This window comes from Dendrobium catenatum, unplaced genomic scaffold (assembly GCF_001605985.2).
Source record: "Dendrobium catenatum unplaced genomic scaffold, ASM160598v2 original_scaffold_211366, whole genome shotgun sequence".
Classification (NCBI taxonomy): Eukaryota; Viridiplantae; Streptophyta; class Magnoliopsida; order Asparagales; family Orchidaceae; genus Dendrobium; species Dendrobium catenatum.
Window position 1 is genome coordinate 989,774 of NW_021529777.1, and position 15,086 is coordinate 1,004,859.

General features: G+C 32.4%; 1 protein-coding gene across 1 annotated transcript; it reads left to right on the top strand.

Annotated features, from left to right (window-relative positions):
• The first annotated feature begins 1,470 nt into the window (after positions 1–1,470).
• Positions 1,471–11,734, top strand: LOC110092618 (65-kDa microtubule-associated protein 1). Its single transcript, XM_020817256.2, has 10 exons — positions 1,471–1,628; positions 2,446–2,534; positions 2,610–2,813; positions 3,469–3,726; positions 3,802–4,017; positions 6,214–6,369; positions 6,457–6,768; positions 10,282–10,369; positions 10,930–11,078; positions 11,173–11,734. Exons 2-10 carry the CDS (start codon positions 2,463–2,465, stop codon positions 11,482–11,484), a joined length of 1,767 nt encoding a protein of 588 aa, XP_020672915.1. The 5' UTR covers positions 1,471–1,628; positions 2,446–2,462; the 3' UTR covers positions 11,485–11,734.
• The last annotated feature ends 3,352 nt before the right edge of the window (positions 11,735–15,086 follow it).

The following is a 15,086-nucleotide window of genomic DNA, read 5'->3' on the forward strand; positions in this document are numbered from 1 at the left end:
ACTCCTTCACCATTATTACTAGTTTGCTCCCTATGCTTATTTGTTTCTACCTTAGACCAAATAAGTCCCAAAAGTATGATTACTTTAGCAACATTCCTCAATTTAATGCTTTGGAAAAAGATTTCTGTTTTCTCACCATTTATGCGGCGGTTTACTTCATTTGGAGGGAAAGAAATAAGATGAGATTTTCTAATTATTGGGACAATCCTTCTAATGTTAAAGAAGTTATTACTAATGCTATTCGTGCCAAAGTTAGGAAATGGAAGTCAAATGAAAAGCTGCATGGCCAGTTTATGGAAAATCTGGGTTAATCATGTTTTGTTATTCTTGGACTGGTTTGTTGACTGCATCTGGATTGCTTTGGTATGCTTTTTCTAGAAGGTTTTTGTCTTACTACCGAGTTTGTCTTACCCATTTTTGCCTCATACCGGATTGCCTGTGTTAGGCCTTCTCTGGTTTTTGTTATTCCGGTTACAGGATGCGCTTATTCTGGTTGTTGGCTGGGTCTGAAATGCTTTGGGGTGTTTTTTCTGGATGGATGAATTTTGTCTTGCTCTTCGGTTTGCCTATATCGAATTTCTGCTTATGCTGGAATGCCTTTATTAGGAGTTCTGTGGCTTTTTGTTCTTCCGGTTATAAGTTCCTCACTTCTGGTGGTTGCTTATTCTGTTTTGCTGCAAAATTTTGGTTGATTTTGAGGTTACGGACAATGATGAGCCAAGGTCTACACCATACAATTTCCTTGGATGATCGTTTTCAACAACTAGGAAATTCTTTTGTTGTTTGGGTATTCGGGAATTCTTCTGGACGTTGTGATGGTCCTTCTGTCATCTTGTGTGGCTTGTGGCAACTAGTGTTCTTTTCAGCTGCTAGGTATTTGCTTTCGCTCTTCCTGATTGGTGTTATGATGCAATTGGTGTAGACCTTATTTTCCTGAGTCCAATCTTTTTTTATACTTCCTTTTGTATATTGGGGGTATAGGATTTTACTTGTAATTTTGTTTTTGAAAATTTTTATTGATTTGTAATCCTTTTGATTCAATATATGAGCTTTTTCCCCTAATTTTTCAAAAAAAAAAAAAATCCCCAGTAAGGCAAATTGGATGGCCAGCTTTCAGATGGCGATCTGTCATGCATTCCTTATCCGCCAAAAAAATCCCGTCGCTAAAGCTACCGCCCACGCTACTTGCAAGCATACAGATTTCACCGTTCTGTTACGGCTTAAAAAGTGGATAAAATCACCGGCTCTAGATAAATATTTTAGATAGTGTACGAAAACTGGCAGGCGGGAAAAAAAATATGTATTTGGAAATTAACGGCTCTTGTCACCGACAGTGGGCCGCCGCTTAACAGCAAACAAGCTTTGACGAATCCACAGGGAAGTAAGGAAAGAGCGGTAAGCTTACCCACATTGTTCCTATCCAAGAACACATTGGGAGATGGGGACCCATCGTGATCGCTGTATCACTATTTACTGCCCTTTTTCTCCGTCCATTGTCAGAAGCAACGTTCCTACTCTGTCTCGCCCTCCGCTTGCTCCCTCTCTTTCTCTGTAACGGCGTCTTCGGAGGTCTGAGTGGAAGTGCTGAGGTCTAAGGAGCGGAATCTCGAGGAATCGCGAGACAGAAGGTCCGTAATCTATGACTTCTTCTCCAACTCGCAATGCCGAGGAGAAGCGCTGCCTTTTTTGGTGGTCTATTGGAAAAATGGTGCTTTTTGTGCTTATTTGGGGTTGATTTGTTTGAGTCGAAGTATCTGAGAGTGGGGCTTTGCTTATTTTAATTTCGAGCCAAAAGGTGAAGTTTTGTTTTTGGATTGCCGGTGGTGAGAAGGCGAGGGTTTTTGGTAGTATATTGCCAGGTTGTTGGGATGTTTGTGTTTGATTTAATGGGATGGTGAATAATGTGAAGGGTTGGAGTAGATCTGGGTATTATTTACCTCGTTTGCTATGATTCAAATGGTGATTCTGAGTTGCCGAGGGTTAGGATTCAAGGTTTCATGTCCAATTTTTTCTTTTTCAATGATAGTTCCTTTCTAGGCAGTTCATTGCAATGATAGTTGTTGAGTGGTCATTAAGTTGGTAGGTTTTTTCTGTAAAAGTAACCCTGTGAGTTGCCACTGCTGAGGAGCCTACTGTCCTTGCTCTGTAAGATTTTCCTTTGATAAAGTGAAGTAAAAATGAAGTCTATCATCTCTCCTGCATCTAGTTTATGTGATTTCGAAAAATTTGTGCATGAAAATTGGTTACTTCCGGAGCAGGTTTTGTACTGCAGAACTAATGATTTAAACTTTTGCATTGCCATTAATAAACTATTTAGTATTGCCATTATACAAAAGATGCCTTTTTTGTTTCTGTAAGGGCGTGTGTGTTTAGCTTTGGATTTCATGAATCTCAATCTTTCTATCTGAAAAAGAAGCTAATTGTCCAACTAATGCATTTTTGCAGGTTATTCTTGCATACAAATGGATGTAACCAATTCTCAAGATCTCTTCTCAGGTCAGACCACCTGTGGAACTTTGTTGCAGCAACTGCAGGTATTATAATAGAATTATCATTTTTATGCCAGGAAATGGCATGAACTGAGGTTCAAGCTTAATAATATATTTCAGGTCATATGGGATGAGGTTGGTGAGAGTGATGAGGAGCGTGATAAGATGTTACTTCAGCTCGAGCAAGAATGCTTGGATGTTTATATGAGAAAAGTTGATCAGGCTTCCAAGTCGAGGGCTCTGCTTCTCAAGTCATTGGCTGATTCCAGAGCTGAACTTGCTAGACTTCTTTCTGCTCTTGGGGAAAAGACTTATGCTGGTCTAGTGAGTGAGCTATAATATCATTTAGCCATTTGGACCGCAGATAGTGCTAAATTGTCTGTTTACTTGAGTTGCGTTTTCTTTTGGGCTTAATAGCATTGGTTATCATACACATCCCACTATGAATTGTAATATCTGGAATTGATCTCTTTTTTATTTACAATTCTTGGTACTACTTTTACTGGTATTGTAAGTAGAAGAGAATGTTGTGCTACTTTTGAATACTTTCTGTTTCTTATCTTGTCATGAAGCTTGGACATGTAAAATAGTGCGGTTGCATGGTTTGAACTTACTAAGCTTAACTCTATTATATCTCAATCCAATCCTTTTTGTTACAAATTCTTTTGTCCACTAATGGTCACCTCTGAAGGTGACTCTATGATGTTTTTTGTTTTGTAAAATCGCTGGTAAATCAATCATCTGAAATATAATGATTTATGGATTTAGTTCACAATAACTTTTTCTTTGATGAAAGACAATATTGATTAAGCTTTCTTATGCTGTGTGTTTGTCAAATTTACTCTTTATCAGATTGCAATATGTTTTAAGCATACGTTATATAGATATATGTTCTTAATAGATATGGTTACGAAACTTATGCTTTAATGCTTTTGCAATAAAGATTTGCTGGACTAACAGCAGCCTGTTGCATTCATAGCCTGACAAGTCATCTGGTACAATCAAAGAACAATTAGCAGCCATTGCACCAACATTACAACAGTTATGCAAACAAAAGGAGGATAGGCTTAAAGAGTTTACTGATGTTCAGTTGCAAATTCAAAAGATTCATGGGGAGATTGCTGGAAGCTTAGCAAATGGTGAGAAGTTGGGAATGCCGGTGGTTGATGAAAATGATTTATCTCTAAAGAAATTAGATGAGTTCCATGTTCAATTGCAGGATCTTCAAAGAGAAAAGGTTTCTTCTAAAACTATTCAATTATGACTATGTTAGTTTTGAGACTGTAAAGCTTATTATATATCTTTTTTTTAGAGTGAAAGGTTGCATAAAGTCCTTGATTTTGTGAGCACAGTTCATGATCTTTGTGCCGTCTTGGGGATGGAATTTTTGGGAACAATTACTGAAATCCATCCCAGTCTGAATGAGTCCATTGGTGTTCAGTCAAAGAGCATAAGTAATGACACATTATACAAGCTTCTCAAGATGGTTGAGGCCCTTAAAGAGGATAAGAGAGTGAGGCTGCAAAAGGTATTTTTTTATTCCCATATGCATCATTATATACTTGAATGTGTTTAAATAGAAAACTGAAACAAGTTCTGCATTGAAAAGGCATTACTTAATTCTTTTATCCACTTTCTAATATTCTATATTCAATGCCTTGGCGTTCCACTTTTTAATATTCTATATCCAATGCCTTGGGGTAAATAACTTGCAGAGATAGCCCTAATATTATAAATCAAGTTGTCAAAGGTAAATTTCAATATTCAAAATTTTGATTATTGAGACTTCTTAACTTTGTTATGATTATAGGTCATGATAATCAATATTGAGTCATTAAAACTTACATCCAAGGTTCTTTCTTTAGAGCTATATATTATACGGTTAACTTATTCGTTTTTTGATTCTTCTAAATTTGGTTATTGATTTAGTTTTATACTTTTGCAATATAATGAGTAACGTAAATGTGGTGAACTATTCTTACTTCAATTTCATTGTGTTTATTCAAATTTAAATGGTACAATAAATTATGCATACCCCGCTTGATGTTCTTAATTATAGGAAAGTCCTTTATGATTAAAAAGATATTTAGTAATAAGCATAATAATATTGCAGACTGATTTTTTATTTGATTGTAGTGCTAGGTCAAATGCGATTGGCAATTAACATTAATATAAGCTTTTAGAAGTTTTTTTAATTGGAAAAATTGTACATGGACTTGGACTTTGAAAATCTACAGTGTTTAGGATAAACCTTCTCTGTCAAACTGAACAAAAAAAATGATTGATGTAGTGGATGCCCTGAGACATAATGGTTTGAATTGTGTCAATTTTATATATTTCCTTAGAATAATGGCTTGTACTGACTTCTGCTTTGGGAAAGTGCTAATTTGCAAATATGCCAAACGACATTATCTTTAATTCATTTGAAGCCATTGAATTATAAAAAAAAACATAACTCATAATTGAACATTATTATTTCATCTTGGAGGGGACAAAAACTGATCCATTATGAGTGAAATTATATCAGTTTCATCTAATATATTAAATAATGGTACCAACTCATTGAGTTTCTGCAAGCTTAACTTAATGTTGCTTGATTTATACTTTCATTTAAGTGTGATTCTATCAAGTTGACTTAACAATCGTCCAATTGTCGGTGCCAGAATATTGGGAGAAATGGAGGAATGCTAGGTTCAATTTGGAAGCTGCAAGATGGAAGAGGGTGTAGGAGTTGTAAAATGAATATAAGTGAACAAAGTTGGAAGTGTTAACGTTGGAGTTATTGAAGCTATGCTACTGATTTGGTGTGTTGAACTTCAGGAGATTTAGTGTTTATAAGGGTTTGAGTAAATATAATGTCAAACAAAATATTAAAATAATAATGTCAATACAATTGTATATTTAAAAAAATATAAATACACAAATTTGAATTAATTTGTTTTTAACCAGATACTAAAAAGGATTTTCTTAATTTATTTTACTACCAAAAAATAATTTTGAGCATTTCAAACATATATTTATATTGTATTTAAAATACACCTGAATTTTTAGTGCTTGCAATCAAACAACTCCTTAGCTTTCCATGGTGATTCACTAACAGGATAGACATCTGATGATTTAATTCATTGGCCAAGTATTTTTTCAGTACAATTTAGTAAAATAAAGAAATGAAATTGATTTTCAATCAACTTTAGTTACTTCCAGGAATTTTTTTTTAAGTAAAAAATTAAATTTATTTCAAAGCTTCTTACAAGTCCTTAAATGTACTGCCACTCAGTTTTAATTTTGTTTTTTAAATTTCTTATTTGGACTGAATTTGAGTTGAACATAGTTTTATTCATTTTCATTATTGATATCTCAGACTTAACCTGCTTAAATCATTCTTTATGCTGCGCATCTACTTTAATATTATGGAATTTTCTTGGAATATAATAGGATATCTAGCTTTTATGGTATTTAATGGCATCTATATATTTTTGCTGAAACAGAGAATCAAGCTAAACATGGAAGCTCGAGGTTCCACGGAATTTAATGAAATTAAAACTCTGCTTCTAAGTTCCAAGCTGAAACTGATACTTTGATCTTAAGATTTTTTAGGATTTTTTAATGTCCTGAGATTTAATTATCTTATTTATCTGATCAATGTATTTTGCGCTTGTGAACTATGTTTTGGTTTCGCTGAATTCACCATTCTTTATGCAATAAGTTGTTTATTTGGTTCCAGCTTCAATTGTTGGCTGCACAACTCACTGATCTTTGGAATCTGATGGATACTTCCCCTGAGGAGCGCATCTTATTTAGGCACATAACCTTGAATATTTCTGCTACTATCGATGAGGTCATTGTTCCTGGAGCCCTTGCAGTTGATATAATTGAGCAGGTTGGCAACTTGCAAAACATTTGACACTTAAAAAGCAGAACTTTCCCTACTATTATTTTTGGTATTGCTAACTTTTCTTTTTTTAAGGCTGAGGAGGAAGTTGAGAGGCTAGATCAACTGAAGGCTACCAGAATGAAAGAAATAGCAATGAAGAAACAGGCTGAACTCGAAGATATATATGCCCATGCTCACATGGAGGTTGATTCAGCAGCTGCAGAAAGGAAAATTGTGGCTTTAATTGAATCCGGGAATGTTGAGCCTTCAGAACTATTTAGTGAAATGGATAATAAGATTTTAAAAGCCAAGGAGGAGGCCTTAAGTAGAAAGGAAATATTGGAAAAGGTTGAGAAATGGATGTCAGCTTGCGAAGAAGAGAGCTGGTTGGATGATTACAACAGGGTAATGATATCTTGTGTACTCCCCAAGTTTGCATCTTTTTTATACCGTTTTAGCTTGTTGATTTCTGTTATATGTGATGTATTTGGATATTGGGAATTTGTGTTAGCCTTTTTGTTGCTGCATTATTTGAGTCTACAGATAAAAATAGAATTAATATTAGGTAGTTACAATAGTCAGGTGCCTTAAAGAGTCCATGTGATAAGAGAATATCATATAGACATTCTAATTAATTTTGTGAAGTTATAGTGAACCAACAATGCTATAGAGATTTGAGTGTGAAGAAATAAAGAAGTTATTAATAGTTAAGTCAGGAGTGATATATGAAAACATTAAAAATGAATGTATGACCATTAGCAAAATTAAGTGGGGTTAAAGAAAGGAAAATGATTACATTAGATAAATAATAAAACTACACATGTTGAAGGTAAGATTTAAGCATTATAGCAGAGGGTTGACGATACAACAATAATATAAGTAGATGATATAAATGTGAAAGAAACTAAGAAGAAAGAAAAGGCAGGCCAATAATAACATGGCTGGAGGCTTTGCATTAAGTTTTTTTAGGCAAAATATAGTTAAGACATATGACACTAAAAAATGCATTGAGACTAAGAATTCATAAAGCCGATTGAAATAGTTGGGATAAGACTGATGATGATTACAACGATGTAAGATATATACATAATGTGCTAGTAGATAAGCGAAACCTATGCAAATGTTGAGGGTGAAACAACAAAAAATCAAGGTTCTAAAAATCATACCATACATGAAACTAGAAGCAGTGAATATTCATGGTTCAATGGTTCAATCTGGATTAAAATGAATGAAATAATAAATATTAAAATTATTTAAATATAATATAATAATTAAAATTTTAAAAAGTGAATGCATAACTATCTTGATTAAAACTAAAAAACAAACTTAATTAAGGCTTAACATAAAGTTTGTTAACAAGGTTGATTAACCATTAGTGTGAATATAAGTAATATGGTTATATGAATATTACTCTGGTTTAAAAATTAATTTTTTTTTAAGAATGTAAATATAATTTTAAATAAGAATAATATAATATAGAAATTTTATAATATACAAAAGTTTATGTTCTTAATCTTTATAAATACCCTGCCCAACCAAATTTCATAATTTAATTATTATCCAGAATTCTCATAGGTTTTTTAGTCTCACATCATAGAAGAGTTTTTATTAATGATCTTTATGTAGTATAAAGCACAAACTACTAGTAACATACCAAGCTGTGTGATTTGGCAACTGTGTATTCTTATTGATTTGCTTGCATATACTTTTAAATGAATATTTAAAATTAAAAATAATAATAATTAAAATTTTATTAAAATAAAATATAATATTTGTAAAATAGCCCAACTCAACTAAACCTTGGCCAATTCAATGGTTTTCTGGTCAAACTGGCAGTTCAAACTAGTTTGAGTCGGTTCAATGGGATTCCAATTTTCAAATATGACCGAATCATCAACTTGATTGATTCACAGTCGAACTGGCTGATCTGATTTTCAAAATATTGTAAAAATAGAAAATAAAACCAACTCAAATCAGCTGTCAAATCGGTTCGAACTGGTTCAGCACAAATCCGGTTTTCAAATTTTATTGAACGGACAACTTGATAAGTTTACAGCCGAATCGTTTGATCCAGTCCATTTTTTCAAAGCACTGTAAAAAAATAGAAAAGAAGATGGCTCATAAAAAATACATTAGAAATTTATACAGCTTTACTCAGTTGATGACTACTTTTTATTGTTTGGTGATAGATAAAATACAATCTTAATTTAACTTGTACTGCAGAATATGGAGCCCCCCGATCTCTTTTTATTAAAAAAAAAGGGTAGCAGAAAAATACAATTAAATTCTCAAAATGATCTTAATAAAGGAACCATTAGGTCTATCTACAACCAAGTCCGTGCAGTGGATAAAAATTATATTACTATTTAACAAGATATGCACATCATTTTCACTTTTGTATAGCTTAAATTATTGACATATTTCATTAATACTTCTCTGCAAGAAATGCCGCAGCTTATTGCTTGCATTTCCTAGTTCTACTAAATGGATTGCATTTTCTTGCATGTCCATTCAAGCTTTATTGCATTGAGACTAATGTAGTTGACACGTAACTTAACTTAGTCTGTTGGTTGGGAGCTTTAATTATTAATCAATAGATCTTGGGTTCGAGCCTTGCATAAGTGATATGTGTGTGAGTTTGACTTAATTGGCCTAAACGTCCCTCCCATTTCTGCAGCTGTTGAATCAACCTCCATGTGAGCATGAGCATATATATCTTTGAGTTCAGCCTGTTTCTTCATTGCTATTTCTTTCATTCTTCTAGCCTTCAATTGATCTAGCCTCTCAACTTCTTCTTCAACCTTAATAAAAGAGAAAGTTAGCAATACAAAAAATAATAGCAAGTAAAGTTATGTTTTTTAAGTGTCAAATGCTTTGCAAGTTGCCAACCTGCTCAATTATATCAAGTGCAAGGGCTCCAGGAACAATGATCTCATCGATACTAGCAGACATCGAGGCTATGTGCCTAAATAAGATGCGCTCCTCTGGGGCATTTTAATGGGGCAACCTCAAATCAGCTGCCTAGGGGCATTTTAATGGGGCAACCTCAAATCAGCTGCCTACCAACGCCAACTCAATCCTCGAGCATATCCTACTCGGCTTCCCACCAGCAAGAAGCATTTCTGATCTTGGAAGGAAGTTGAGAAAAAAAAAAAAAAAAAAAAAAAAAAAAAAAAAAACTAAAATGTGAAGAGAGAATTTCAACATATCTATCAATAAACTTGCCATGAATAACATCATAACAGTGGTAAGAAGAGAGAACTCAATACCCTCATTCGACGGTAAGAAGAGAGAACTCAAGACATGCCATGAGCCTCCTCCCATGCTCGAGTCTTAGACACTAGAGTGTCAACAAGTCCTAACAACAACAAAAGTATCAATCTAGACATTACAGAGAGGCCTTAAGTTGAAAGCAAATATTGGAAAAGGTTGAGAAATGGATGTCAGCTGGCGAAGAAGAGAGCTGGTTGGATGATTACAACAGGGTAATGATATCTTGTGTAGTCCCCAAGTTTGCATTTTTTTTATACCGTTTTAGCTTGTTGATTTCTGTTGTATGTGATGTATTTCCTAGTTCTACTAAATGGATTGCATATTCTTGCGTGTCCTTTCAAGCTTTATTGCATTGAGACTAATGTAGCTGACACATAACTCAACTTGATATGTTAGTTGACATAATACCTCTTTGGCTATTTGGCATGTAACTTCAATGTTAATAGACTATAGTTATTACTTTGTTACAATGTCTATTATTCTACCATTCGTCTTTCTTTGTTATTTATTAAATTTATTGGTAATTATTGGCAGATAGGATTACTATTCATACAGGCAGCATACCCCGGCATTTAAAGTCATTTATTCACCTTGGTGTCGATTGCACAGCTTTTCTGATACTTATTTTTTCTTTGGACGTTTCAGGATGAAAACAGATATAACTCCAGCAGAGGGGCACACTTAAATCTCAAGAGAGCTGAAAAAGCTCGCCTTCTGGTTAACAAAATTCCAGGTACTTGTGAGATATGATGACGACTATTCTCCCTAGGGCACATTTGTTTGCTCTAAGTTAAAACATGTTTAAAAATGACAACTTTATTAGGTATTATCATTTTATTGAGGCTTTGTTTGGGATAGTTGTTTTACTATTTTCTAAAACTGTTTTTTGTTATAAAAATTTTTGAACTAGAAAGCTTCTTTAGAAATCAATAAGAAAGTTATTTCAAATTAAGCCTGAATGTAGTTTGAATACCTTAAGTGATCAAAATGAGTGAAAATTAAGATTTTGTTTGGGACGGCTTTCTTACTGCTTCTTAAAGCAACTTTCTAGTATAACAAATAAAATAGTTATATGAAAAAAGTTGCTTTAAGAAGCAATAAAATAGCAAGTCCCAATGGAGTCTAAATCATCATTTTCTAAAATATATGTCATCTACGACAAGAAACCAACTGAGCCCTTGCCATAATTACAAATTGTTGTAATTGGTTTGGCTGAGTTTTGTTCTTGTGCAACTGAAAAACTATAGATTGGCTTCTCTGTTATGTCTAGATTGATACTTTTGTTGTTGTTAGGTCTTGTTGACGCTCTAGTGTCTAAGACTCGAGCATGGGAGGAGGCTCATGGCTTGTCTTTTACATATGATGGTGTTTCTCTTCTTGCTATGCTTGATGAGTACACCATGCTTAGGCATGACAGAGAGGAAGAAAAGCGTCGAATGAGGGTATTGAGTTCTCTCTTCTTACCATTGTTATGATGTTATCCATGGCAAGTTTATTGATAGATATGTTGAAATATTTATCTCAACTTCCTTCCAGGATCAGAAACGCTTCCATGAACAGCTAACCACAGAACAAGAAGCCTTATTTGGGTCAAAGCCAAGCCCAGCACGGACATCAAGCGCTAAAAAGGCAGTCGGTCCTCGTGCTAATGGAGGTGCATCGAACCATACACTTAGTCGCAGATTGTCTATGAACAGTCATCATGGAAGCAACAATGGTGTCAGATCAGCGAGCAGGGATGGTAAGAAAGACAGCCGGTTTTCAGCTCCGGCAAACTACGTTGCACTCGCTAAAGAAGATGCTCCTACCTTGGTCTCAGGAAATGATCTAGTACTTGCTTCCCCATGAAAAATATTTTAAGTTGTGTTGCTTCTTCTTCCTCTTCTTCTATATCTGGTTGATAGGCACTGTAGGATAGGGATGCTTGTTGAAATTCTTTGGACTCTAGGAACATAACTTCCAATTCATGTGAAGACATGCTCTGTATTTCTTGTAGTTTGCTGTAGTGTGTAGTCGTGTAGATAGTCTTGTGCTCTAGCAATCTGTTCTGCTAATCTGAACATTGACCCAATCATTTTATTGTTTTTTGACCACTTAATTGAGTGTGTTGCACTGTGCTTAAGTATCCGTTATTTTATTTTATTTTTTTTTGAACGAATTTTGATTGATGCAGCTTAGTAAGTTTAAGGCCCTTCAGCACTTCTGTTGTAGTTTTTGTTGCTATATATATATATATATATAGAATCACTTGGGTTGATTAAGGCTTCGGTTGGGACGAATTTCTTACAGCTCCTTAAAGTAGAGTTTTAGTTAAAAAATTTAATTTTTTTAACTAAAAATTTGTTTAAAAAATAGTAAGCAAGTCATCCCAAATAAAGCTTAAGAAATAGTTAATGAAATGAAATTTTAGTAATTTATGGGTTGATTAAGAATTTAACATCTATTATTATTCAAATAATGAACAAAGTTTGAATTTATGCTCTTACAAAAATTATATTTATTAGTCTTGAGTTAGTATTTAAAAGGACTAATACAATTAGATAATAGTGTTCATTGCATGATCATTTAAATAATTTAGTATACTACATTTATTTTAATATAAATCAGGATCACTTCTATGTAAAGTCATATTTTCAAGTAATTTTCTAAATAAAAAATTCATTTAGCTTTTAAATAAAATTTAATTTTGAAATTGTATATAATATTTGAATGTTTTTAAAGATAAACTTTTTTTTTTGGGACATTTTTTAAAGATAAACTTGAAATAAATTAAGATGGCTAACTTTAAAGATAAAATTAGTTTTGGTGGTCTTGCTAGATTATATAAGATAATTAACTTTACACATTAGGTACAACAACAACAAAATCAAATGTTTATTCCACTGAGTTTTGCTACATGAATTTTTTTTCATTGTATTTTGTTAAAAGTTAAATTTTCATTTAAATTTAATAAATATGCCATTTCTAACATTTTCTAGCCAAATTTTTTTTAAGTCCAACTCTACTTTTCGTAACATAGGCCAAATCCAATATATTTACTCGTCTAATCGGATTATCTGAAGGCCAACATTTTATGTGTCAAAATTATCTAAGACAACTCTCTCTAACATTTTCTTTCACCGGAGCTATTCCAATCTTTTCAAGTTTGTGATGTGTTTTTTTGTTTGGCTATATGTCTTGTACTTGTATTTGTGTACATTACGATAAGAAATATTCTCTTCTATAGGTGTCAATCATTTGATGCCCTTGAAGGCATTATAAATTGCTTAGCAAAATATTGGGTTTACTTTGAAATTAAATGTGAATGGTTAGATGCAATTTGTGTGTGTATTGGATATTAAGCAATACTCTATGTTTTCATACATATACATCATATATTAAAAAACTTTGGAAATGAACTAAGATGGAACAGTGAACTTCACTTTCACATCCCATGGAATATACTTGCTCCATTCAAACAAGATTTATATTATAATTCCTTTAAATTTACTAAGGTGAAAAGTCTAATACTCCCTAGTTTATAGCAATCTTGATCCAAATAGAATGGCAAGGCTAGTTTTGGTGGTTTGCTTTTACTTATCAAATTGTCCCCTCCTTTCATTATATAGGCTTCTTCTACAAATTTTAAGGGGAGTAAATCTTATATGCTTCTTCCCTATCATATCTTTGAATGATACAATTCATTGTTGTTGATAAAGAATATCATGTTAGATTATATTGATTATCTTCTTAGCTAAATAGGCTTATCAAGTGAACACTGAGGGTGAAAGAACCATGAAATCCTAATGGAGTAATACCATATTTTTCAAAGTTCCTTACATATACCCAAAATCGCTTTGAGCACGTTCATTATTATTGAGAAATACTTTAATTGGGGTCAAGTCCATTTCAAAAATGAATATTCTTGGGTATCCATCAAAGTGTAATTAACCTTAGAAAAAATATTCTTTGGAGAGATTTAGATCTTATAAAATAAATAAAAAAATTTAAATTTTCAAGTTAAAATGTGAAATCTTTTACGAAATTTTTTACTATTTTTAATGGATATGGATGATCTTACACTTCTCTAGACCTTTTTTCCTACCTCTTTAAATAAATATTTCATATGAAACTTCTTTAACATTTTTTCCTCACAAAAAAGAGAGGATAAGAAAAAAATGGTTGAAAATAGTAGGAAAATTGGATATCTAAGAGACTTAGAAGTGCTCAAATTCCTTTGAAAAATAATCAATATTGAGAAATTGTTGAACTATAAATAAATTACGAAATCTTAGAAAAATAATCAATATTTTTTTAAAAAAGAAGTTTAAATAAAAAGTTAAACTTTAGTCAAACTTAAAAATCTTCATATTAAATAATAATAATGATAATAATAATAATAATTAAATGTTTTGATAAGATTGGCTTTATGTAAAATGCAACAAATGAATTTATTTAAAAAAAGAAACTAGGACTTCTTGATTATAATTTTAATACATTTTAAAGTTATTAATTAATATGGTTCTTCAAATTCTAAAGTTAATAATCAAACATAAATAGATAAATTGTAAAGCGTTAAAACTTACATTTAAATAAAATCCCTTAACCTACAACATATCAATTCAATGTGTACATAATTTAAATCCTATTCCATTTAGGATACTACCCAACCACACAACCTAGCACACACATAGAATTATATGATAGAACAACCAACTTTAGTTTTAGATTAGGGTAGTGTTTTGGCGTGTGTATTTGTTTTTTCTAAATTTTGTTAATTATGAAGTGATGTTCAGGTGGATGTGTGATGATGTGAGTGTTTATTTTTCTGCACTTGTGATGATGATGTGATGGACATTAGATTATCCTAGGTTATGAGCGTCTAATATACTAATTAAGTTTTCTACTAGTGATCATATTTTTGTAGGGTTATTAAATAAAAAGGGGGAAAATGTAATGATTACAAATAGCAAGTTTTATGTAGGTGCTTGAATTTGTTAGCCCCCATTAAATATTAAAGCATGGCCATGTGTATTTGCTTTTTTAATTTGCTAAAAAATAAGCAAGTGTTTTGTAGCACTATATAATGTGATATGCATGTGATTTATATAAATGCTTAGTTATGTATACTAATCCCTATGGGTGTAGTGTCTTTTCTTTTATATTCATGTTATAAATTTATAGAGTTGTAAATATATAGAGTCATGAAAGTATTAAATGAAATCATTTATTATAAATAAAAAAAAGTCCAAAAGAATGAATTTTATTTGAAGATAAAGTATTTTGGAATTCTTTAGAAGGATGATCATTGTTCATTCTTATTTTATTTGATAGATGATGTCGGGTCATACTTTTAGCCACATGTAGACTAAGAGCCTATAGGTAAAGATGTTGAAGTAAGAATATGAGGGAAAGAGAGAGAATGTGGATAAAAATAAATCATTATTATCCAAGCCAAATGTACAAGAATA

What these genes read in the sequence shown, in the direction of transcription:
- LOC110092618 (XM_020817256.2), top strand. Translation starts at nt 2,463, where the DNA reads ATGGATGTAACCAATTCTCAAGATCTCTTCTCAGGTCAGACCACCTGT. An exon ending in AAAAGACTTATGCTGGTCTA is followed by an intron (nt 2,814 to 3,468) that starts GTGAGTGAGCTA and finishes TTGCATTCATAG; the next exon opens with CCTGACAAGTCATCTGGTAC. An exon ending in AAGAAAAGCGTCGAATGAGG is followed by an intron (nt 11,079 to 11,172) that starts GTATTGAGTTCT and finishes ACTTCCTTCCAG; the next exon opens with GATCAGAAACGCTTCCATGA.